The 25,704-nt window shown below is 62.5% G+C and overlaps 1 protein-coding gene across 2 annotated transcripts in view; it reads right to left on the bottom strand.

Moving 5' to 3' along the window:
• CELSR1 (cadherin EGF LAG seven-pass G-type receptor 1) overlaps positions 1-25,704 on the bottom strand; it is an 81,601-nt gene that overhangs the window by 32,514 nt on the left and 23,383 nt on the right. For both annotated transcript variants that reach the window (XM_058673609.1, XM_058673610.1), the window contains exons 2-5: positions 20,813-21,451; positions 7,855-8,077; positions 4,970-5,085; positions 3,739-3,827 (exon numbers count right to left, since the gene is read on the bottom strand). In XM_058673609.1, coding sequence (XP_058529592.1) covers positions 3,739-3,827; positions 4,970-5,085; positions 7,855-8,077; positions 20,813-21,451 — 1,067 coding nt within the window. The remainder of the gene's footprint in view (positions 1-3,738; positions 3,828-4,969; positions 5,086-7,854; positions 8,078-20,812; positions 21,452-25,704) is intronic.

Genomic DNA, 25,704 nt, shown 5'->3' with positions numbered 1-25,704 from the left:
CCCGAAAGCCCTAGGACCTGGGGCTCTGCCTGCCCCAAGCCAGGCACCACAAACTCCACCTGGGTCCTCCACACAGATGGCAGGGCCCCAAGTCCTGGAGTCTTTACCTGCTGCCCCCAAAGTGTGCGTGGGCAGCAAGGTGGCATGGGAGGGGGTGGAGCCAGGACCTGACCCAGGAACTCTAAGCTGGATGTTGCAAGCAGGGACTTAGGCGTTATGCCCACCACCGGCCCCATCATCCATCCAGCTGCACAGCGTCCTGGAGCCCTGCCACGGTGCAGCTCCAACACAGTCACGGCCGGCAGCCACCCTCAGGCCCACAGTGGGGATGGCCATGTTTGTGTAACCTCTAGCCTGGTTGTTTCCAGGTGGGGCTTCCATGAGGGAGCTGCCAGAACCGCCAGTGGGCAGGCCTGTGTGAGACATGGCTGGCCTCCACCCTCTGGGCACCCTGGTCTGCCTTTATCCTGCCTTTGCATCCATCTGGCTTGGGTGTCAAGCTGAGACCACCTCACTGACACCTGACTGGCTGTCGGGTCCTCCTCTCTGTTGTCCCTCGGGGCCACCTCAAGGTCACAGAGGCCTGGGTGCATCACCAGAAGCAGGTGCAATCGTGAGGCAAGGCCCACTTGGCTGTAGTCCCTGCTGTTGCCATGCCAACCTGGATGGGGCCCACCATGCTCTTCAGGCAAAGCCAGGTCAGCAGGGGCAGACCCCAGGTGTCAGCCCCAGCACCAGGGCCTGCGGTGGCCTCACCCAGCCACATGTGGCTGGCCAGGGGCTTGTGACCGCCACAGCAACATTCCCAGCATGCCCAATGCATCGTCCCCATCCACGCCTCCCCAGCCCTGAGCCAGGGGCCTGGCGGCCTCCACCTTCAGTCTCCCAGCAGCTCCCCTCGGGCCCTGGCAGTAGGTGGAGACCCTGAGGCTGTCACAGCCGGTAGAGGCCAGGTCCAGCTTTTCCAGGCACACCATGCAGGACAGGCCCTCCCACTGCCAGCCGACAGTGCCAAGGAAGAGGAGAGAGACGGAGTGACAGCCATGCCCCCTCCCTAGTCCTGGCTAGGGAGGATCCTGTAAGCCGAGGATTCCCACGGACTCACAGCTGCCCACACTGCTCTGGGCACCACTCACCCACCCAAACCCCTAATGCAGTCCTTCCCCATGTACCCGCACCATGACCGCTGGCCCAGGCAGGGTCCCGTGGACCTGGACAACACAGCTAGTTCTGAAAGATGATAGCTCGTGCCTGGATGCAGTGGCCATGAGCCACCTGAGTCCCCAGGGTGCTATCAAGTTTCTCTCGCTGACATGTGTGCCCCCACCCTCACAGTCCTTCCAGATGGCCACACAGCAGGTACTCCAGGAGGACTAGCACCTGACGGCCCAGCAAGGCCTGTGTCGAGGCCACCCCCACAGGGAGCCCCTGCGTCCACTCTGGGCTGCCAAGGGCAGTGGCCACAGGCTGAGGTTCAGCAGCCAGGCAGGACCAGACATTTGTCGCCAGGGACGTTTCCTGGGGGAAGGAGATCTTGGCTGGCAGGTGCAGCCTTGCCTCTGAGCAGCCCTGAAGGGACCCCCATCTGACCAGTCTTTCCACAAACCTCACCAGGCAGGAAAATAATCTGGCTTCACCTGCTCCTCACCCCGGGACCCCCATCCTCTGACTGCCTTTGGAGGGAGAGGGGAAGAGCAGCCGGGAGGCCCCGGGCTGGCTGCAGCCCTCACCAGGGGCCCGGGGAGAGCAGTCGGGAGGCCCCGGGCTGGCTGCAGCCCTCACCAGGGGCCCAGGGAGAGCAGCCGGGAGGCCTCAGGCTGGCTGCAGCCCTCACCAGGGGTCCGGGGAGAGCAGCCGGGAGGCCTCAGGCTGGCTGCAGCCCTCACCAGGGGCCCGGGGAGAGCAGCCGGGAGGCCCCGGGCTGGCTGCAGCCCTCACCAGGGGCCCGGGGAGAGCAGCCGGGAGGCCCCGGGCTGGCTGCAGCCCTCACCAGGGGCCTGGGGAGAGCAGCCGGGAGGCCTCAGGCTGGCTGCAGCCCTCACCAGGGGCCCAGGGAGAGCAGCCAGGAGGCCCCGGGCTGGCTGCAGCCCTCACCAGGGGCTACTCTGTTCTTCCATCAAGGGTAGACACAGTTCTGTAAATAGTTCCCAGGCCATGCCCAACGCCCCAACAGGTGCCCCTCAACCCACCCTCAGGATCGACCCCGACTGATGTGCCAGCCTGACGGGGTGGCATGGCCAAGGTGCACAAAGGGTCCCCACAGCTGCCCCTAGGATGCACGTGGACTCAGAGCAGGAGGCCCTGGCAGACCCAGAAAGGAAATGACGTGCAGCAAAGACCCCACTACTGAGAAACAGGTCCTGAGAGAGGGGGTGTTGAGACAGCCAGACCCCACGGGGCGGCGGGCGGGGGGCAACTCAGTGCCACCAGCCGTACTGGGCTCTTGGAGGCACATTCTCCCCAATAAAAGTAAAAAAGAACACACTAGAAACAAAGGGCCGGCACTACAGTGAAGCAGGTTAACTTGTGATGCCGGCAATTCAGAGTTGTTCAAGTCCCCGGTGACCCCTAAAAGGTAGGAGCCTGTTCTGCAGGGCCACTAAAGGAGAGGCTGTGCCCACCGTTGGGGAGTGGGTGGTACCAGTTCCAACACTACAGAGAGCAAACACCAAACCGCCCTCAGGTCTCGCCCTGCGAGCAGCCCTGCCACCTCCCAGAGGCTCCCCCATGGGGCTGTGGCTGGCCAGGCGAGGAGCAGGACGGCCAAGACCGGCAGGGGCAGGTGGCCGAGGACCACCGTCCTCACACTCACCCCCACAGCTCTCCCTACCTCCTCCTTCAGCCAGCACCACAGCCGTCCAGGTCATGTCCCAGGAGCTCGCTTGTCGCCCACCCTGCCCGCAGGATTTGCCCAGGCCCCATGCAGGGCCCCAGGGCAGCTGTAGCCCATGACCACTGAGCAAGAACTGTGGACAGCACACAGGCGACTGCTGCCGGGAGCCAGTCTGCGGTGACCTGGAGACTTCAGTAAGAGCAGGGTGAACACGGGCGTGGCCCTAGGAGACACGGACGTGAGGGCCAGGGGAGACAGCAGGGGCAGGCCAACACAGCACCCTGGAGCCCCAGTGGCAGGTGCTGCCCGGAGGTGTCCAGCTTCTCCTCCAGGGCAAGCTTGGACACAGCACTGTGGATGCTGTGGCATCTGGGGGGGCGGGCGGGGAACCATGGCTGCGTTCAAGCAAGCATAGGCCAGGCCCCTGGAGTCGCAAGGGTGTCCTGTGGTGGGGGCAGTGGTTTGTACAATCACAGCCAAGGAACACAGGGCATTTTGATGCAAAAAACCAACCTGGTATTTCCTTACAAGCGAGAAAAAAAAAATCCCCAGTAAAATGAAACGAAACTGAAAACGTCCTCCGGCCCCCACCCTGGGCAGGGCTTCCTGGGAGAATGTTCCAGTCTCCCATTACACCTAGGCCAGGCAGACCACGTTAACCCCAGGCTCGGTCTGATGGCTGGGAATCTTAGCCGTGTGATGCGGATGAACGACCTCTTTCTTTGCCTGCCGCAGCCAAGGGTACCTCTGGGGTGCCTGTCTCCCTGCAACACACCCCGGGGCACGGGGCCCTGCAGGACCCAGCTTCCCTCATCTCTTTCCAGCAGCCAGTTTGTCCCAGTGTCACAGCGTGAACCACGGCGGCTGCCCTGGGCCGGAGCGCTGCCCGAGGGAGGCAAGCCTACCTTGTTGTAATATTGCACCTGCACCGAGTGCCAGCGCCCATCGCTCACGCCTCCCGGAACCTGCGGAGCCACAGAGGTTCTGCTCTCACCTGTCAGCAGGAGGGAAGGCAGAGAGGGGCAGGTGAGGGGCCTGCTGGGTGGGCAGCGGCCTGTGTTCGGAGGCGTCCCCACCCCCCTTCCCCCACAGGATGCCACCTGGACCCCCCCATCTGAATCAAGGCTCATCCCAACCTTACAGCCGATGGGGCTCTGGTCAGGAGAAGGGGCCCCTCACAGCCGGGGCCGTGACCATGTTCCCAGCCAACTAACCTGACACCCACATGCCCCATGCATAGGACCATGTCACCCAGGTGCCTGGGCACCTAACTACGGGTTACTGCTTCCCAAATGGCCCAGTCCTTCTCTGCTGGCCACAAGAGTCCTTCTGGTTGCTCCTTCTCATGCACGACAAGTGGCCGAAGGAGCAGAGAAGCACCACAGTGACCACAGAAGGGCTGACCTGGGTTTGTTACTCTCCACGTGACAGCACCAGAGTGCACAGCAAGGTCCCACATGGCTTCACATGTGTGTTTGCTTGGGGCACTGTCATGCCATGCCCTGAGAGGACCAGCTTCCACAGGGCCAGGCAGCCGGCAGAGGGGAGGACACAGCTGTGCGGGCTGAGCCACGCCAGGCCCTCTCCCTGGTCAGGGGTGTGGCTCTGGGCTTCTGAGCTGCGGGGAGCAGCAGGCCCACCCTCCAGGAGCCTCCTCCTACTACAGCCAGACCCGAGTCCTGCTTCTGTCCCTGCACTTGTGCCAGTCGGCAGGGGCTGGGCCTCCTGACCTGCTGCGCTCCGAGCCGCCCCGAGCCATCTTGGCACACACTCAGGAGAGATGGAAGCCAGCGCGATTCACTCCTTCAAGTCCCCAGAAAGCAGGGACGGAGGCCTTGCTGGGCCATTGTCTCTTCTCCCAACCTTGACACTATGCTTATTTGAAAGTCAGAGAGAGAGCGCGTGCAAGCCTCCGTCTGCTGATTCATCCCCCGAAAGCGTGCAATGGCCAGGACCGAGCTGGGAACCCACCCCAGCCTCCCAGAGCCTGCACTGGCAGGAAGCTAGGATTGGGAGTGGGAGCGTCTCGGCCGTCACCCCCGGGACACAGGCTGGGGTGTGGAACGGCAGCCAGCAAGCAGGTGCTTTGCGCTGACACAGCAGCCGCGATGTGCCCACAGCTGCGGCGGGCCCTACCTGCTGAGAAGGTGAGCTGCACCTGCCCCTCAATCACCTCCAGGGCGATGAAGTCATGCTTCTCGTTGAAGCGGCCATTGTACAGCAGCAGGGCATTCCTCTCCCGCGTGGCAAACCTGCGGGTCCAAACGGAAGCCCGACACACTGTGAGCGCCCGGGGATGGAGGGTGCCTGGGATAGCAAGGCCAGCGTGATCCCGGCCCACGCCCCGTCCCAGCCCTCCTTCTTGAGACAAACAGCTGTCACTCCATAGAACCAGAAGCAGGGCTCCGGCCAGCAGGCCAGCTACAGGCATGTTTGTATGGAAAGTACACATGGCATGCCTGCCTCAGGAAGCAGCCCCTCGTGTGGGCACCAGGTCCCTGGGGTGCTCTCGTACCCTGCCACACCCCAGCCGTACTAGCATCTCCTGTCCTCCCAGGGCCCTGGCGCTTCCTGACTCCCCCCGCTCCGGCTCTGCCCATCTCACGGGATCTGCAATCTGCACCCAGCTGCACCTGCTCCAACTGACCCCAACAGGCTGCTGTGATCCAGCCACAGCCCATGCAGGCGTGGTCAGCACAGGCCCCAGCTGGGATGTGTAGACTAAACGGACAGACACAGCTGTGAATGAAAACCAGACGCTACGAGCCACAGACCCGTGGCTGCTTTAGCGTCCCAGGACCCAAACGCTCCAGCCGCTAACAAGAGCCTGCTCCCGGTCCAGGGGCTCCAGGGGCCACCGGACCCCAAGGGGAGTGTCCTATTACAGCCCTATTACAGAAGCCGCCAGCCTGCTGGGGGCTCACCCCGGCCCCCACCCTAGCCGGGGTCTCTGTCACTGCAGAGTGCGAGACGGAAGCTGCTCACTCGGCCACAGGTCAGTGTTGGTCCGTTCTCACGCAGCACGGGGTCTGCCTCAGCCCTCTGCCCCTCGGGAACCTGGGATGGCTCTATTTAAACCAGCCCACCAGCGGGAAGCAATGACAAACCCCAGAGAAAAAATAACCTTCAACAAGCCATGGAGTGAGCAGGGAGGCAAGGGGCCCGGAGAGAGACCAACATCGGCTCGCTCCCCGGGTCCCACCTGCTTTTCGTAGCCCCTTTCCTTCTGGGCCAAGGTGGGGGCCCAGCACAGCGACCCACACAGCACATTCCAGCCGCCAAGGGCTGGAGCGATGGAGAAGGGGCCCAGGCGTGGACTGGGGTAGGGGTGCTGAAATGAGCAGAGGGTCTGAAGGCTGGGGAAACAAAATCTAAAGCTGTGAGGGGGGCAGGGAAGAAGCAAGGAACAAAGAAGCAAGGAACAGAGAAAGGAGAGGTGGCTGGGAATGGGGCCCACTGGGAGCCCAGGCACTTGGCAAACATAGCCCAGAAAGAGGAGCCGGCCGTGAAAGAAACCCCCTGAACAAAAGCAGCCCGCCTGCCCGCTTCCCCACGGCCCCTGGGGGGTGGGAGGCGGCGAGGCGGGGCACCCCCCAAGGTGTCGCATTCCTAGGGAAAAGTGGAGGCCCCGGGGCTCAGCCCCGCCGCTGGCACGGAGCTATGGCCACCGTCCCGCCACCGTCCCGCACAAGACGGCGTGCACAGGCCGCGGCCCCATGACGACCCTGCAGGTGGACACAGCCCCATGCCTGAAGCTACCCGTTCCACATCACCGTCTCTGCTCCCTCTGCCCCACACACCCCTCTGCCACTTTAGGGTCTACTGCCAACGGGGGAATGTGGGCCACATCCGTGGAGCATGCCAGACCCACATGTGTGTCATAACCACACGCCTGTCCCACACCAGACATGGGGGTCGCTTGCCATGAGCAGGACTAGCACCCACAAAAGCCCTCTGGGGGCACAGTGCAGCCTGCAGTTCTGGCACAGCCCCCACTGGGACTCCCACAACAAGGGCAGGGAGCAGGACCACAGGCTTCCGAGCAGGCTGTGACCTGGACATGGTGCCAAGGGGGGCGGGTATGGCCTGCCGCCACCACCACACTCCACAAACCCTCACTCTGAGCTCCCACACAGTCTTCCTACAAGAGGTGGGCCAGGGGACAGTCACTGGGCCACAGCCAGGAGGCTGGAAGGGCAGGGAGCAGGGGTCCCGGGCCAGACTGAGACCCTGAGTGACCCGGCTGGCCTCTCCTTCATGTCTGCCCTCTGAAGCATCGGCTATGGCTGACACGGGAGGCTCACGTGCAGCATGGCACCCATGAGCTGACCCCGGCAGCACTCCGAGCCGCTGTGACCACACTGTTGGGGCTGCTGGGGCCAGCTCCCGTGTCTGCCCATACCAGCCACCCTCTACACCTCACCCCAGCCGGCCCCTCACCCCTGCTAGACACCCTGCACTCCTCACCCCAGCCGGCCCCTCACCCCAGCCAGACACCCCGCACCCCTCACCCCTGCTAGACACCCTGCACCCCTCCCCACTGGTCAGAGGCAGAGCTTGAGGGACACAGTAGGTGCACACCCTGGAGAGACCCTCACTACTGGCACCAAACCACTGAAAAAAAACAGGTGTTGCTCCACTTTGCTAAGCCTGTCAGACATCTTGGAACAGAAATTACAAACTTCTAAAAATGTCCTTAAATGTCAAAAATTACCCCAGTGCACCGCAAGGTCATGTCCCCCAATCTGGGACCAAGGACCCAGGACTGTAGGGGCCCAGCCACTCCCACAGGGCAGCCCTAACCCCAGGCCTGCAGCTCCTGCCCTCTGCTCCCCGGGTTGGCAGAGGTACCCATGTGCTGGCAGCTGGCAGGGCTGGCTCTCCAGCTCTGAAGGACCTGCACCTGCCTGGATGCTCTGCCATCTCCCCAGGTGGGATCCCAGAAAGCAAGGCAGTCCTGCCGTCAGCAGCGCCCACCCATGGCCCACCCATGGCCCACCCATGGCCCACAGCTGGCTTACGCAAGTGCAATGGTGAAGTGGAAACGCTGCCGCAGGCCACGGAAGGTGACGAAGGACCGGGGCGGGAAGCTCCGGGCGCTGACCTCGCAGTACGGCCGCTCGAACTCGCCGGGAGGGCACACACAGTGGAAGCCGCCAACCAGCAGGTTCACGCAGGTGCCCCCGTTCTTGCACACACCATTGGCACAGCGGCCTGAGCGGGCGTTCACCTCACAGTGCTCCCCTGGAGGGCGAGAGGCAGAGGGGAGAGAGGCAGTGTCACAGGGGCTAGGGTGGTACCATGCAGGAGCCAACAAATCCACTACCCGGAAAGCAAACTGGGCTCTGGCCAGAGAGTTCCCGATGCCAAAACCAACGGAGAGCCCGAGCGCCCAGTGGGAGGACATCAGGGGACCCAATGCCAGGGGAGTGGACACAGGGCAACAATGGGGGCGTCTCGGTGTGGGATCCTGAACTCCCCGTGGGCTGAGCAGAGCTCTCCCAGGACGTGGGCGTCCTCTGCCTCCCGCCACACTAGAGCCTGCCACAAGTCTAAGCACCTGGGCCTCCTGCTGAGCCCGCCCGCCCAGACCAGAGTGCACGTCTCTCACATCTCCCCCACCCCCTGCCAGCCTGTGCCAGTGCTGTGCCTCGCGTCACCTGCGATGAGAATGTTTTAGCCGCTTTCCAGGGGAGACCAACCAGGGACCCCAAAGCTGGCCAGCTGCACCCCGGCATCGCTGGGAGTGCTCCTGAGCCGGCCACTGTGGCCTCCAGCAGGTTTGGCTGGGAGGCCCCTGCTGCCCCAGGTGAGGGTGAGGACCCCAACCCACAGAACCCCAGACCAGCCTCCCACACTGCTGCCTCACACAGTGGTGGCAGCCCAAGAGCCTGCCCAGACCTCCAGAGGGCCTGCGACAACTGTACATCCCCGGCCCCTGCCGGGCTCCACCCCATGTCAGTGATTCGCAAGTGAAATATGTGGGGAAAAAGCTGCAACACATACACACAAGGCCACACACATGCACACACATGTACACAGACACACAGACACAAGCCCCCCACAAGCAAGACTTCAGAGTACACGTTGCGCATCCCGTGGCTTTCTGAACATCCCCCATGCAAGAGGGCCTGGGCGGCATGGGGTCCCCTGCAGGCCAGCAGCTCTGCTTGCTCCCTCCTAGGTCACCGGGAGTCCCCCTGGGAAGGTCACTCGTTGCCCTGGGCACAGGCAGGAGCATGGGGCATCTCAATAAACACCTGGACACAGCCAGGCGCGTCCTCAAGCCTGCTCTCAGGAGCACCTCTAACTGACCCACACAGGTGGCACGCAGAACCAGCGTCCAGGCAGCACCAAGCACAGGCGGCGAGGGCCGCCCCGGGGACCACACTGGGATTCGTATCACTTGCTGCTACGTAGGGAACACCTTTTCAAGTCCTGGCTGCTCCACGTCCAGTCCTGCTAACGTGCCTGGGAAGATAACGGAGGACAGCCCCGGTCTCTGGGCCCCTGCACCCACATGGGAGACCCAGAAGTTCCCGGCTTTGGATTGGCTAAGTTCCACCCGTTGTGTGAGCCAGCAGATGGAAGATCTCTCTCCTTCTCTCTGTAACTCTGTCTTTCAAGTAAATCTTTTTATTTTTTTGTAACAAGTTACCACCAGTGTTTAAAAATAGAAAGGAGAGGCTGTGGAGGGTGGGTACCATGGCATGTTCCCCTGCCCCAACCTCCCTCCCGAGTGGAGGCCCCGGGCGCCGGCTGTCCTGGCTCACAGCCCAGACCCTGCATTCAGACCCACCCTGTAACACACCAGCCCAGAGCGGGCCCTCCCCAAGGCTGGCCTGCTTCAGAGTGGCCCCATGGCGCTGCTGGGAGCAGTGCACCCTGGGATCCCAGCCGGGCCCTCCCCAAGGCTGGCCTGCTTCAGAGTGGCCCCGTGGCGCTGCTGGGAGCAGTGCACCCTGGGATCCCAGCCGGGCCCTCCCCAAGGCTGGCCTGCTTCAGAGTGGCCCCGTGGCGCTGCTGGGAGCAGTGCACCCTGGGATCCCAGCCGGGCCCTCCCCAAGGCTGGCCTGCTTCAGTGTGGCCCCGTGGCGCTGCTGGGAGCAGTGCACCCTGGGATCCCAGCCGGGCCCTCCCCAAGGCTGGCCTGCTTCAGAGTGGCCCCATGGCGCTGCTGGGAGCAGTGCACCCTGGGATCCCAGCACCCTGGAAGAGGCGGGCAGTGTGCAGCATCTACAACACTGAGTCCTGGGGACAAGGGTGCACACAGGGTACTCCGTCCGGCCAGGGCCTTGCGTGGTGCAGTTTGGCTGCGGCCCCCTCGTGCTGAGGGCTCCATGCTCCCACCCCCACCCAGAGGGCAAAGGGAGGCCGGTCACGTGGAGCCTGCCCCAACCCATCTGGAAAGGCTGGCTTGGAGCGCTCGCCTGGGAGTTTCTGTTTCCGCAATGAGTGGTCAGCAGCTCTGAGGCTGACAAAGAGAATCTTCCTGAATGCTCACACAGCCAGGGTTGGACCAGGTCACAGCCAGGAGTTCGGAGCTGCACAGGTCTCCCAGGTGGGCAGCAGGGGCCCCCGGATGTGCAGCAGCAGGACGCTAGAACTGGAAGTGGAGACAGAACTGCAACACAAGCACTCGCATAAGGGAAGCAGGTGCCTGGGGCATCTTCAACCCGGGGCCAAACGCCAACCCCGGCCATTGGTGTAAAAGGTCTCACTGAATGAGGACGTCGCAAGGCAAGTGCAGTCTGCAGGACACTGCTGGTGTAAGCTTTGCAAGAGGCACTGTTCTTTCAGTCCGCCCTCCTTCCCCACACTCTGTGTGTGTGTGTGTGTGTGCCCCCTTGCTCCCTCTCCCAGCAGGTGCCTAAGACTGCCACAACAGGAATGTGCCCTCTCCCCATTCTGGGACCAGCCGAGAAGCTGGCAGGCAGGTGTAGCAGAGAGCACTGGTTGCTCCTGGCTGGCAGCACTCAGGCCCGGGGGGGGGGGGGGAGGGCAGAGGATCCACCAGCTGGGGAAGAGGTGTGGGGAGAAGTCACCCACACAGCCCTGCGGGCCCAGGCCTGAGCAGCCCAGCACTCCCTTCCCATCACTATCCGGAGCAGCCTGGAGCCTGGGGGCCACCCCGTCTGCCTCCTTGGGCCTCAGCCCCCCAACACTCGCCCTGTGATCTCCACTTGGGCCTCTTGTCCTGACGGGCAGCACTGTCCTTCTTGGTCTCCACGATGCCCTCCTCTAAGCCATACCTCCTGTGTAAAGGCTGGCCTTGTGCGGCAGGCCCCAGTGCCCACCCTCCTGACCACAGGCCTCCGACCCAGGCCTAAATGCCTGCCAGCCTTCTGTCTCCTTCCTCCAAGGCTATGCAGGACCAAGCAGGGAGTGGGAGGACCTGCAGCACCCCCCGCCATGCCCCTCACCAGCAGGGACAGTGGCAGCCTGGCCAGCTCTCTCTGGCCTCTGCCTGCGGCTTCCCAGTGCTTGGAGGACAAGCACTCCCCTGGGAATGCCCATGGCCTCCTGAGAGGCTCAGGCATCAGGACCTCTGCTCTCTCCACCGCTGGCCCCGGCCCACACTGTCCCCACCATCACTCACCAGGCCCTGTCTGAGAGTGCCCGGCATCCAGCAAGGGCCTGCAGACGCCTGCAGTGTGCAGGGCCCAAGGGTGGGGACACCATGGCGTAAAGTCACAAGATGCCAACATCTCAGCCCGTGCTCAGCTGGGAGATGACAACCTATAGAATTCCCGTCCTGGGCCCAGAGAGAGTTGCCGGGAGCTGATTCTCAGACAAGCACGCCTCTGCCACGGGCATGAGCCACGGGCATGAGCCATGGGCATGAGCCATGGGCATGAGCCCCGTGCACCCTATGGCTCCCAACTGCCGGGAAAGGCTCTGGCCAGGTCCCTTGGCAGCTTTGCTGTCTGGTTCCACACGAGGCCCCTCTGCTCAGCCACTCATGCCAATTTGCTTACAGCACAGAACAAACAGCTGGCTGGAGGGTCTCCTGAAGTCCCCCGTGCTGCTGGCAAACACACAGTGCCCAGCCCAGGGAAGGGGGGACCACGGTCAGTGCCCAGTGTCCGCTGTGTCCCCCATGGCCACGTTCAGGCTCGCGACCGGGCAGGCTGAAGGTGGACTTGGGAAGAGGTGGGATGTGACAACGCTGACTGCCACAGTCCTACTCCAGGTGACTCTGGGTCAGACCCCGAGAGCCCTGCATCTTTCCTCCCCCAGGGACTCTCACGATCAGCCTTGCCAGGGGTCACAGCAGTGGACACGTGGACCCAGACACCCCAGAAGGCAGCTCAGCAGACAGGCCTGAGGAAGCCGCCAGCCATGCAGACGAAGGAGCGTGGTGAGCCCTGGAAAGGCTCCGCTCGGCAGGGGTTAAACAACAGCGGCCTGTCACAGGTGGGGGCGTGTGTGCCTGCTGGGGTCTGTGAACACAGAAACAGGTGGCCAGAGGGCCTCCCACCATGGTGCTGCTGACAGGGGGCAGGGCCCAGGCCCAGGATGCCACACGCAGAGGGTGAGAGGCAGAAGTGGACCCCTCCACTGAGCCTGCTGAGAAAGTTTAGAACTTGTCCGCCAGCACTGATCCTGGGGTTTGGAGAAGAGGGACAGGGAGAAGGGAGGATGGGAGAGATGGGGTGCAGGGGGAGCGGAGGGGAGGGGAGGGGAGGGGAGGGGAGGGGAGGGGAGGGGAGGGGAAGGAGGAGAAGGGAGGAGAGGGGAGGGGAGGGGAGGGGAGGGGAGGGGAAAGGAGCAGGAGGGGAGGGAGGAGAGGGGAGGGGAGGGAGGGGAGGAGAGAGGAGAAGGGAGGAGAGGGGAGGGGAGGGGAGGAGAGAGGAGAAGGGAGGAGAGGGGAGGGGAGGGGAAAGGAGCAGGAGGGGAGGGAGGAGAGGGGAGGGGAGGGGAGGGGAAGGAGGAGAAGGGAGGAGAGGGGAGGAGAGGGGAGGGGAGGGGAGGGGAGGGGAGGGGAAAGGAGCAGGAGGGGAGGGAGGGGAGGAGAGAGGAGAAGGGAGGAGAGGGGAGGAGAGGGGAAGCAGGGGAGTGGAGGGGAGAAGTCAGCCCCAGAGTGGGGGTGGGGGTCTCAACTGTGAGACCCCAAGCACTGAGGAGGGCAGGGCGCTGAAGGTTTGCCAACTTAAGTTTTTAAGTAAATAAAAAGATAATTCCCTTCGAGTGTAAGAAATAGCTAAGGGCTCTGAACTAGAAAAACGAGAATTTCCAAGGCAACAAGCGGGACCCCAGCAGGAAGCCTCGGGGCCCTGGAAGCCTGAAGTTGCAGCAGAGCCGAAGATGAACGTTGTGGCCTGGTGCGGGGGCCACGGCGGGGAGACACCCCAGCACACTGGCACAGGCCCCGAAGGCACCGGCCACCCCCACACTCACCCCAAGGTCAGCTCCACACACATGCACCTTAGGCTGTCACACACATATAGGTCACCTTGCACACACACACACACACCAGGTATGCACACACACAAGTGGTCTCACACACACACACGGTCACACATCCAGGTGGTCACATGCACACACAGGGTCACACACCCAGGTGGTCACACACCCAGTGGTCACATGCACACACGTGGTCACACACACGTGGTCACACACCCAGGTGGTCACACACACATGCATGGTCGCATGCACTGACGCATGCCCTAAAGACAAAGATCTTGGAGCTCAGAGGTCACCCAGCGTCAGGCCCCTGAAGGAGACGCTACATCTTACCAAGATGCTGGCGGAGGCGTCCCAAGCAGAGCAAGCGCGGGACAGGAGGGAAGGAGGGGAATGCAGCTTGCAAAGGAGAGGCAGATGTTGGAAATGACCAACTATTTGCGCGTTCCCCACCCTGACCTCCACTCACCACTCACTCCCTCAGCATTGCGTCTGCTACCACCGCTCCAGCGTCACCATCCGTCCACTCATTCATTCACTCATACAAGTCCCGTGTACCCAGCGACCCATCTTCCATCCGGTCACCACTACCCATCCACCTCCCAGCGGTCCATCCACCTGGAAGCTGGTCACACAGGGTGGGGAGCAGCTGTGAACTCCACGTCTGCCCGTGTCCACCTGAGCTCGGACAGATGGGGCCAGACAGCGACGGTCAGTTCACCCTCACAAGATCAGTGCTGTGGGGAAGGGCACTGTCCTGTGCCTCGGTTTCCCTGGCGGCACCTCTGTCTGTCTTGCAGCAGCTGGTGTCAGGTGCCTGCTCCTCCCCTCCCGCAGACACCGCCCCCTGGGAGCCGCAGGCTTTGTTTGACTTTCTCACCCTCTGGCAACTGGCTTGGCACCTGGACCTCTTCCCTGAGCGAGGCCAGCAGCCCAGCCCTCCCACTTGGGGCCTGGCTTTCAGGAAAGGCAGCCCCAGCCACCTGCCCACTCCCTGCCCGCACCATGCCCCTGGGCAGGAGGAGCCGGAAGCCCACAGGCTCTGAGAGCCTGTCCAGGTCAGCCTCCTGCGATGATTTCATTGCCACCTCTGAAGCGAATTCCCAGAACTACAGACACACCCGGCTTGTCAAAGAAAAGGCACATTCCAGCTCGGAGGCCATGGCTCCCACCCACCCAGTGGGCCTCACTCAGAGCAGCCACCTGCACATGTGCCTGGGACCCCGGGCGCTGCGGAAGCTGAGTAACAGGGGCCTCTCCAACGCTGCAAAGCCTAGGATCCCGCCCAGCCCCGCCCGGGCCCCACCTTCAGCACCAGTGCTGTCCCCAGACCGGCTCCTGAGCATCCCAGATGAGCTGGGGAGACCAGGAGACACACCCCTTCCCTGGCCACTGTCAGCTAAGTCCCTATATGGCCGAACATGTCCCAGAGGGTGACAGACAGGGGAGCCCGGCTCCTTGTCCCACCGAGCAAGGACAAGTGCCGGAGGCCGCTGAGTGCCGACAGCTGGGAAGGGCGTGCCCACCTCTTATCAGTCCATGGGAACCCAGCCAACAATCCCAAAGCAGCAGCGAGTCCGGACTCGGCTGGAATGCAGACACCAACCGCAGGCTCCCCTCCCTCCCTGTAGGAGAGGGGTAGTTCCTTGGACAGGGCAACGGCTGGAGGCACCCAATGGTCCGTGGCCAAGCAGCCACCCCAGCAGGGCAGACCAGCTCCCACCAGCCCCACCTCGCCAACCCCAGCTCCTGCCACCAGAAGGAGGGAACAAAACTAGCCCCTGACCCTGGGGAAGAGGGGCCGGCTAGAGGGGCTGCTGCGAGTCCCTGCCAGGGAGGGGCTTGTGTGGGGGTGGGTGCAGTGGGGTAGGGGCAGAGAAGGCCCTTCACCAAGGCCCTCAGGGGCTCCAAGTGGACTGCCTTGGACAGCATGGGGCTTCAGGGGAGGAGGGCGGGTGGGCAGTACAGAGGCTGGGCACGGCATGGCAAGGAGCCATGGGAGAGGGGAGGCAGCAGCAGGAGCCAGGTCTGCCTACTCCGTGACCTGAACCCCAGAAACATAAGGAAATCTACAGCAGAGGCTGTTGGTGGGAGACAGAACAGGGCATGGGCGAGCCCCTCCCGCCTGCCGGGGCACACGTCGTGCTCCTGAAGGGGCAGCTGGCACTGGGGTCTCCAGACGTACATCCCAGGTGGCCCTTACCAGAGCCCACCCCCACACCCCAGCCACCTCAACCCCCCGCAGTGGCATAGACCAGGACACCCCTGGGGGGAATGGGAGCTCAGAACTCGTTTTCCGCCACAGCGCACCTGTCCCCCAGTCCCTTCTCCAACCACAGCAGACACTGCGGTGTGGGCTCGGGTTCCTTGCTGACCGAGAGCCAGCCGAGAGGTGCACAGAGCCTGGCCCCTGGTGCTGCAGTGTGGTGGGCGAGTCGATCGTCTACAACGCTGGCATCCCCTGTGAACCCTCCGCTTCCGATCCAGCCTCCACTGCTGCACTGGGAAGGCAGCAGATGAACCCAGTCCCACATGGGAGACCCAGACGCTGCTCCTGGCTCCTGCCTGCAGTCTGGTTCAGCTCAAGCCACTGTGGCCGTTCAGAGGGAAGATCAACTTCTCTCACCCTCCCGTTACTCCTCCTCTCAGATCTGTCAGTCTAAACAAAGAAGACACCAGGAGCCCTCGGATGCGGTGAGTGAGGTTCCTCCCCTGGGACACACAGTCCCTCCTAACTCCAGCAAGCGAGGCCTTAATTGGAACTCGGGTGCAATCAATGTCAGACAGCATCTTGGAGCATGACAGACCCGAGCACAGGGACTGGACTCATCAAAAGGTCAAGAGAAACTGGGGTCCTGAGGGGTCACATGTAGAAGCCATGGTGACGGCTCATCGACAGGGGCCACGGTGACGGCTCACGGACAGGGGCCACAGTGACAGCTCACGGGCAGGAAGGGGCCACAGTGACAGCTCACGGGCAGGAAAGGGCCACGGTGATGGCTCACGGACAGGGGCCACAGTGACAGCTCACGGGCAGGAAGGGGCCACAGTGACAGCTCACGGGCAGGAAAGGGCCACGGTGACGGCTCACGGACAGGGGCCACAGTGACAGCTCACGGGCAGGAAAGGGCCACGGTGACGGCTCACGGGCAAGAAGGGGCCACAGTGATGGATCTTCGGGCGCAGAAGCAGCGGGCCCCTGGAGGCCCAGACTGGCAGCAGGAGCCTCCCACACAGCATGCCTTTGCCTCGGGTTGGGACTTTTCTCCTCAGAACTGAGTTCATTCCTGTTGCTTTCAGCTGCCCAGCTAAGGGTATTTGCCAACAGCGCCCATGTAAATTAACAGAGGAAGACGGAGAAACATGGGGTGCCGCACGGACACCCGGTCACCAAGGGCCAGCAGGCTATGCCTGCACAGCCTGGCCTGGATGCCGAGTTGCGTCAGCAAAACCCAGCTCCTGGGCAAAGAACTAACTCAGGGGCAATCTACCCACACCTCGGTCTCAGGAAACAGGTAACAGGAAGCTGGTAACGTCCCTGTGGAGCGCAGACAGCCCCTGGGCTGCACAGAACAGAGAGGAGAGGAAAAAAAATAAGGGGGAAAAAAAAACCACTGCGTAATCCTGCGTCTCTGAAAAGAGCGTTTTCCTAAGCAAGGATTCTGCCGCTGCTTTCCTTGAGATGTTAATTACAGGCTGTGTAATGGCTTTCTCTTTAACTGTGGTGCTGAGGGCTTTAAGCAACAAAGTCAGCTCCACCGGGCACACTTGGAAGCGGGGCTGCATCCCAAGGCAGTGAGCCCTGCAAGGTGCACTTCTCCCTCGGCCAAGCCAGCAGCGCAGCCCAGGAGGGCGACCCTGAGCGTCTGCCGCCAGCACTGAAGTGTAGGATTTGTGGCTTCAGCCATCACTGGGGGTGCCTCCAAAGGGATGGGAAATGGAATGAAAGAGGGGGGCGCAGCACGTGGCCCACACGGGCACTGGTTTGAGTCCTGGCTCCTCCACTTCCGATTCAGCTCCCCTGCTTTAGGCAGCAGAGGACGGACGGCCCACGTCCTTGAGCCCCTCACCCACAGTGGAGACCCAGAAGAAGCTCTTGGCTCCCACCTCCGTACTGGTCCAGCTCTGGCCACTGCAGCCATCGGGAATCAAACCAGCAGATGGAATAAAGATCTTTCTCTGTCCTTCTCTAACTACCACTGCCTTTCAAGTAAATAAAAAGATAAGTTCATTTTGCTACAATTTTTTCCTGAACACTACACACAGATTCTCCACACCACGCATTTTCCATGTTCTGAGGAATGCCCATGTGCCCCTTGGCGATGGAAGACATGCCGTGGTCACGGAACACACGTGCTTACAGCAGAACCAGCGAAGGGACAGAATTCCCCATCTTGTCCCACAGGTGAGCAAAAGTTCCTTGAGAAGTTTTGCTGGACTTGAACCTACACAGAAGGTCCTTGGCCCTGGAGTAGTGCCGGGGGCAGGCCTCACACAGGACAAACAGCCTGTCCCACCTGGGAACTGGGACTCTGAGCACCAGGGCACGGTGGTGGGCACCCAGGGAAGACCCACGCCTGGCCCTGACGGGACTCATGGGAGGCAGGAAGACCAATGAAGAGCTGCCCTCACACAAAGGTGAAAAATAACAGGACACGCGGCAGTGAGGAAGGCTGGCTGGAGGCAGGGGCACCCACCATGCCCCAAGGGGTTAGGGGCAAGGACCCAGAGTGCCAGCAGGGAGATGCCCACTGCACGCCTGGGTGGGGACAGAGCACCAGATGCAGGAGGCTGAGGCTGCTGACCAAGCAGCACCAGCGAGCAGAGAACCGGATGGAGACACGTGGCTACTGAGGACAGGGCCAGCCAGGAGCGGACACCCGGGCACAGCATGAGCACCAGGAAGCGGCAAGGGAAGGAGCCACAGCTGGCCACCTTCTGAGGCCAGGAACCCTTCCGGAATCTTCCTGGGCAGGGGGAGAGAGGCACATGGATGACAGGCACCAAAGGGGACACAGTAGAGGGGCCAGCAGCTGCTGAGCGAGGACTCGGGGCAGGACAGGGCAGCGTCCAGACTAGTAGGGCCCGGGCCATATCCTCTGGGAGCTTGGCGGAAGTCCAAACGGTGATGCCCACACAGGCAGGGAGGGGGTGCAGGCGGGCAGGAGACACCTGCCGTCGGCCATTTGCCTGTGCCAATTTTGGAAAGAAATAGACAGCGCCCCAGGCCCATCGAAGCCACCCAACCCTCAAGTGTTCCAGACACTGGGCATGGCAGACCCAGTCACCGCCCCATGGAGCTGTCTTCTCAGGGCGAGCTGGGGGCTGGGAGCCGGGATAGGGGGTCCCCCTCTGCTTCCTGCGGAGACACAGGGAGCCCCATGTCCTGCAGCCTGAGCGCCTCCTGTGAGCCCCGAATGTTCCAGGGTCACACAGGAAAGCTGGTAGGGGGCTCTTCCTGAAGCTAATTGATGCGTTCCGCCCCTGGTCACAGCCAGGTCTCCTGTGCCTCCTGGCCAGCGGCGCAGGAAACAGGGGGCATGCGGCGGCCAGTGGCTTGGGCCAACTCCAACCTCACAGGGCCTGGAGCTCGGCTTACCACGGAGCAGGTAACAAAACCCGTGTGACGACAGCACTGTTGTCATCGCGTACCCGTGAGCGCCATTACCTCCCGGCAGGGAGACGGGGGCTTCAAAGGGAGCCAGGGAGAAAGAGGAACTGCGTGAAACTCATCCGTCGTGACCCGTAATGAGCCCTGTCTCAGAGGGGTGCGGACGGGCCCGAGATTCACCGGGTTTCAGGGTCCCCGTGGGCGATGACAGAGTCTCCCGTTCCCACCAGACACTGTTCTTCCAGAAATGACTCTGGCAACCCAGAGGAAACCTGAGAGCTTAGGTGCTGATGTTGCCCCCTGAGATGCACTGTGGTCCAACGTGGCTCACTCCACCAGGGCACGATGCCCCCGTCAGTGGGGGCCCTGGAGTACTCCCACGGCCAAGCGCACAGGTCCCAGGCAGGAGAGCCGACTTGCTGTGCACTGGTCAATATGTGAAGACTTCGGCTTGTTGGCTCCCTGGAGCACAAAGAGGTGGGGATACCAGGGTGGGGGGTGCCTGGAGCAGGGAGGGGGCTTTCCACAGAGGCAGATGCGAAGTAAGAAAGGGGACGGCCATGAGTGTGTGGTGGGCAAGGCAGCCCGGAGCAGGGCAGGGCTGAGGAGAGTGGCCAGCCGGGCAGGCTGCCCACACCTCCCTTCCTGTTGTCCCAGCAAGCCCAGGGCAGCCAGGAATCGAGGAGCAACACTGGGTGATGCGGGACAAGCGGGAGACGTCCAGATGTGGACAGGACCAAGAGGCCATCAGCTACCATGGGAACACCTGACCGTGCCCCACCCCCGTGCTGGCACCGGCTCCCTCCCCAGACCTTTGCACACACATCCTGCCGCTCTCAATGCGCCAGCTGCAGGCTCACCCATCTTCCTGCCTGGTAAATGCCTGCTAATGCCCGCAGCCCTTGCTGTAAGCTGTCGTAAGCTCAATAAACGCGTGCTATGTGCCGGATAAAACTCCCACATGGGCAGTTAATGATTTCCTGGGTGTTTATATTAAACACATGAACCAAGGGCCTGGCTGCCGAGGAATCTCCCCGCGTTATCTCCAGTATGACTCAGGCACCGCCTAATCCCCCAGAGAGCTTCCCAAAAGACGGGAGCACTCCCCGCCGGGCCGCCAACCTCCGGCTTTCCAACCAAGCCTGCACGACGCACGGCAGGCCATCAAAGAACAGAGCAAGCTTTGTGGCCGGGAATTTGGGGTTTGTGGCCGGGAACTGCGTTTCCGCACATTCTTGGGGAGACTCTAGAAACCGCCACTGCCTGCACATGGAGCCAATCAGGATGTCGCGAAGGGACACATGTTCAAAGGGCCTCGTGTTCCAACACCCGCGCAGTGGAGGCTCCGAGACTGTGCCTATGTGATCACATTAGGAAATCTGGAACAAAGGTATATCCTTTTCAAAGCCACCCCGGCGTCAGGGCCCTACAAGTTAAGCTGCTTGGTTGCAACACCAGCATCCCACATGGGTGCCGGTTCTTGTCCCAGCTGCTCCACTTCCAATCCAGCTCCCTGCTTAGGGCCTGGGAGAGCAGCGGCGGACGGCTCAAGTGCTTGGGGTGCCTGTGCCCACGTGAGGGACCGGGAAGAAGCTCCTGGCTCCCGGCTCCAGCCTGGCCTCATGGTGACTGTGGCCATTAGGAGAGTAAACCAGTGTATGGTGGATCCCACTCCCTCCCTCTCTCCCTGTTACTCTGCCTTTTCAACAAATAAACAAAACGGATCTTTAAAAACTTGAAGGTGACTTAAGCGTGTTGTGCAAACGTGAGCTTGGCTGAAGGCGGAGCCAGGTCTAAGATTCTCTCAGGTTCCAGAAGCCGACCCCCTGGACACTGCACCTGTCCTTTATCCACTGCCCCCATCATGGATGGAGGCGATGCAGGGGCCACCCTCCTACACTGCGCGCGTGCGTGTGTGTGTGTGTGTGTGTGCAAGGCGCGGGCACGCCCAGGCCCCTCACCTGTGAAGTCCTCGAAGCACTCGCAGGTGTAGCCCCCCTCGCGGCTGCGGCAGCGGCCGTTGGCACCGCAGGGGCTGGAGTAGCAGAGGTCGATCTCGGTCTCACAGTAGTCGCCGGTGAAGCCGGGCGGGCAGCGGCAGCGCAGGCCGTTGATGGGGTGGATGGGCCGGAAGAGCACGCTGGTGGAGTTGATGAAGGGTGCGGAGCTGTCGAACCTCAGCACCGACACGCACTTCATGTAGTTCTCACAGGGCTCCCGCAGGCAGATGTTGTCGTCGAAGGGCAGCACGCGCTGGGCGGAGATGGTGGTGAGCAGCGAGCGGTTCAGATAGATGTGCTCCTGCAGCTCCTCCGACGGGAAGAAGCGGCCGCGGCCGGCACCCGGCAGCAGCGCTGAGAAGCTCACGTTGAGGATGTTGCCGCTGCCGTCCGTGTCGTTCTGGATGTTGAAGACGAAGACGTCGTCCTTGGTGGTGGACAGCACAGTGGCCACGCCCTCCACGAAGAGGGCCAGCAGCGGGGAGAGGAAGCGCTCCTGCCACATGTTCTCCAGCCGCACGGTGATGCTGTTGGTCAGCATGTCGTCCGTGATTATGGTGACGCGGAGCGTGCAGAGCGCCGTGACACTGTGGATGCCGTCTGGGGGCACAAGGAGACTTGGGTCACTCGGACGCCTGCGCTGGCCCCGTCCAGGTCCAGTCTCGGACACGCATTCCCTGCCCACCCAGGCCACCGTGGGCCTCCTGCTGCTTTCCTGCAGTCCACCCCAATGCCCCCTGCCCACCCCAATCTCGCCTGCCAGCAAGCCCAACCTGGGCTGTCCCACGTGAGCTACGTCAATGTGGTGGCCTCTCTACCCAGCACACTGCTTCACAGGACTGCACACAAGAGCAGGCTGGAGGTCCACCCCGTTGAGGCCCTGGGGACCCTAGGTCTGGGGAGGGGCTGCATGGTTCTCCCAGAGCACTCTGCTAGGTGACAAAACTCAGGCGCCACCTTGGAACCAGGCAGGCAGAGCAGCAGCACACTGAGACCAGGCCTTCCCCGAGTGCGTGGGAGCCGCAGCCGTCCTGCGGACCACAGAGAGAGCACCTTCTGCCTACGGAAAGCGCCACTACTCCCACCAGCTCATTATCACACCCCAGGGACCCTCCAGCAACAGGTGAGAAAAACAGAGACCTCAGGAACACAGATGAGGCCTGAGCAGAGCCCTGGGAATTCCGGGGGCCACAGAGTCCCTGGGATCACCCCAGTGAGCACCGAGCACCCACTCACTGTCCCCTACCGTCCCCCTAAGTGCCTGGAACTGCCACACCTGCCAAATGCACCCCCAGCCCTAGTCTAAGCCCCGAGGCCCTCGGTGCACACACCTCTGTCTGCAGCTTCCACAGAACAAAAGGAGAAAACAGAGTCAACAGCAGCCGGCACCTGTGCTCATACACCTCGGGGTGTAGCCGGGCAGGAATGAGGAAGCGCAGGCGGGGAGCCGGCAGTCACTGCAGGGCCCAGCCGCCAGGACGGCACCGTCTGCGCCATCCCACCTGCAGGTCGCACCTGTTCCTCCCCAAGACCCATGGGGCCACTTCAACCCCGGATGTTGTGAGGGACCCTGAGCCTCCTGGCCCAGCCGTAACAAGAATGCAAAGTTCTGCCTCCTTCCTTGTGGCAACCAAATGACACTCTAGGGAGGTCACGCTGAGCACACCACACAGGGAGGCCACGCTGGGGACAGCCAGGCTGGGAGGACCACACTGGGGGGCCGTGCTGGGGAGGCCACACAGGGAGACCACACTGGAAATAGCCACGCTGGGAGGGCCACACTGGGGAGCCATGCTGGGGACAGCCAGGCTCTGTGGGGAAAAATGTGTTGGTTCCCAGCGCCCAGACTAGGCCATGCCGGGCCCGGCGGAGAGTTGGGACATCCAGGGTGGAGGTCAGCGAGCTGTGAGCCTGACCCTCCCCGCACACAAACAGCACAAAGAGCATGATGACACCCTGAATCCAGGCTGGATTCTCACCAGCACCAGGTGGGACACAGCATGAGATGGCACAGAACTCAGATCTCACTGCCCTTGGTAGCCAACACTGATGTGTTCCCAGGCACTGACCGTGCCCCACCCCCGTGCCTTTGTCCCAGACAAGACGGGATCTGCAGACCCCAGAGACCTGCCCAGGGGCTCAGCATCCTCGCAAGTGGGACACCGGGGCACCTCGTGAGCCAGGACTGCTCTGCCCCAGGCACGGAGCTGTCCTATAGCCAACGCAGCCCACCTGGCCCGTGTCCTTCCACTGTGGCATTCTCGCCTCGGCCTTTGCCACAACCAAACCTTAAATGTTCTGCTGCCCCAGAAGTAAGCGCTCAGCGTCCTGGCTGCCCTACCGGGGCCTCAATGCTGAACCCTCAGGACTGGAACCACTGGGCAACCTCCGGGTCTTTGTGATCAGCAACTCCTCCTGGCAGGGCTGGCCAGGACATGTGCCACGGAGTTGGGGCCAGGTGATGCTACCACGGCTGGTCCTCACCATCCCCTCCATCCCCAGCACCCACCTGCCCCACCCCTTCCACAGCGGACAACCTCAAGGGACCCCTCAGTCCCACCGGCCCCTGCACCTCTGCACCCCATGGGCAGTGGGTGGGAGGCTCCTCTGCTGCCAGCAGCAGCCCCTCTTCTCTGGGTCTCTCTCCTGCTCTATGGCTATATGGCTCCTGGGGACACGCACCCTCGGGAACGCAGGCCCGCACCAGCCCACGGCCCCACAGCCCTGCCCTCTCTCAGGGCAGCAACTTGGCTTGGAGCCGAACTGTCCACTGCCTCTGCCCTTCTCTTTCCAGATTGCTGCAAACGGCCCCAACAACCCCCGGAGCACAAGGTCAAGACCACAGCCCTGTCCTCCTCGCATCCCTGCCCCTCCCATCTCCCGGTTTGCCAGCCCAGTTTGCCAGCTGCTGCATCGAGACACTGTGTCCTCCTCCTCGCCTCCCCATGGCCCATGCCCTTGGCTTCTCTCCCCCCACTGCCTCCTCCCAGGATGACCACCTGACTCCAGCTTCCACCTGGACCCCAGACACACAACCCCACGGCTGCCTGGGGCAGGGGGTCTGAGACACATCAGCCTCCAGTGAGACTGCCGCGCTCTGGCCTTACAGCTGCTCAGGGGACACCTGGGAGCCCCCCAATTCCCCCATCTGCTTGCACACCCAGCACCCCCCAGCTGTATTTTCAGAATGTGGCTGCCCACACCCAGACTCCTGGCAGCACCACTCATGGGCGCCAAAACGTGGACGCAGCCCCAGTGTCCACCTTGGTAAGACAAGACGGGCAGAATGTGGGGGTCCCACGCCCCAAAGGAAGCAAATTCTAACCCAAAAGACCCCCTCTAGGAACAGCCCTAGATGGCATCCAGCTTGGTGAGCGACACCACACTGGAAACAGCAGACCTGTGCAATGCCACCTCCGGTGTGTGCAGGGGGTGGCAGGGCGGGGTTCAGGGAGTCTCACCAGGTTCGGGAAGCTCAGGACGGGGCCACAGCTGGGGCCCGGGAGGGTGGGGGCTGAGCTTCAGGCTGGACAAAGGAGAGGCCCGGAGCTGGGGATAGCAAAGGCCACACAGTGATGCAGATGTCCCCCAGGCCGCCGACCCCTGCACCTCCAGGGATGACAATGGCAAAGGTCATGGGCACAGGCCACAGCTGAGGGCAAAGGTGCAGCCAGAAACGCTTGGGCTCTGCCCTCTCAGCTCACCCCCACACTGTCCTTACGTCACCCCAGAACGGCCTACACCGCCTTCCCCATGGCGACACCTCCCCGCCACCGTGAGCCTCCTGCCCAGTTTGGCAAAGGCCTGGGATGAGCACAGGGCAGGCGCTGCTGCTTCCTGGTGACAGTGTTGGGGAGGGCAGTCTGATCTCAGATCACACATGGCTGCTGTGTTGGTTCTGGCCCCAGGTGCTGTTGTGAAGCTAAGAGCCCAGGCCTCCTCTGTGTGCCCTGGGCTAGGCGGCGCCCCATCCAACCCGCCCCCAGCATGGGAAGCCTACAGTGGGCAGTCCAGAGCATGGGCCACATCTCGGGCAAGGCGCAGACCCCACAAAGCCCTTGGCACTAAATGTCGGGGATGTGGCCTGATCCCTGCCATCCATCCAAGTGCCATTTCCTTGCAGGCCATAGGCTCAGCCTGAGCTGTGCTGAAACAGCACCAACCCAAGGAGGATCGCCTCCCGTCCACACCCCAGGGCCTGCTTCTCCTCCCTGCCAGCTCAGACCCAGCTGCAGGTGGCCCAAGGCGCTGAAGGGCAGCACGCCCGGTGCCTGGCAGCCCAGCAGGCAGCGAGCGGTCTGGTCTCAGTAGAGGATGGTGTTTGCTTCTATGTTCACAGAAAAGGCAGCAGGGAAAGCGGGCGGCACCTCCTGGGGCTGCTGCCACCAATGCCTGGCACCGCCTCAGAGTCAGGGCATCACCTGCAGGCAACTGTGGTCTTGTGCCAGGGAACTACAGCTACTGGCCAACCTGGGGCTGACTGTGCCAGCCCGTGGGTGCTGCCCCTCTGAGGCCCTAGCAGCCACATGGCACCATCCACAGCCTGGCTCTCAGCGGCATCTGAGTCTCCTGAGGTGACAGCAGGGACCAGGTTTGAATCCCTTCCCAAGGCCTGTGACCCATGGGCAACAAAGGCCAAGTCTAGAAGCTTCCTCTAAAGACCTAGGCTCATGCCGCAGGAACCAAGGACGCAGCCCTCGGGGCGGAGTGTCTCCGGCTAATCAGGTGTCCTGTCGACACTCGCACCTGCTCATGATGGGGTTATGACACACCTGTGGCTTCCCCTCACTGCCAACTCACAGGGTACCAGGGCACCTGCACAGCCTGGCTGGCACTAGGTGGCCCATGCCAGC

The sequence above is a fragment of the Ochotona princeps genome, chromosome 15 (genome assembly GCF_030435755.1).
Source record: "Ochotona princeps isolate mOchPri1 chromosome 15, mOchPri1.hap1, whole genome shotgun sequence".
In the NCBI taxonomy this organism is placed as follows: Eukaryota; Metazoa; Chordata; class Mammalia; order Lagomorpha; family Ochotonidae; genus Ochotona; species Ochotona princeps.
Note: the sequence above shows the minus strand (reverse complement) of the source record. Positions and strands in the feature narration are given on the sequence as shown.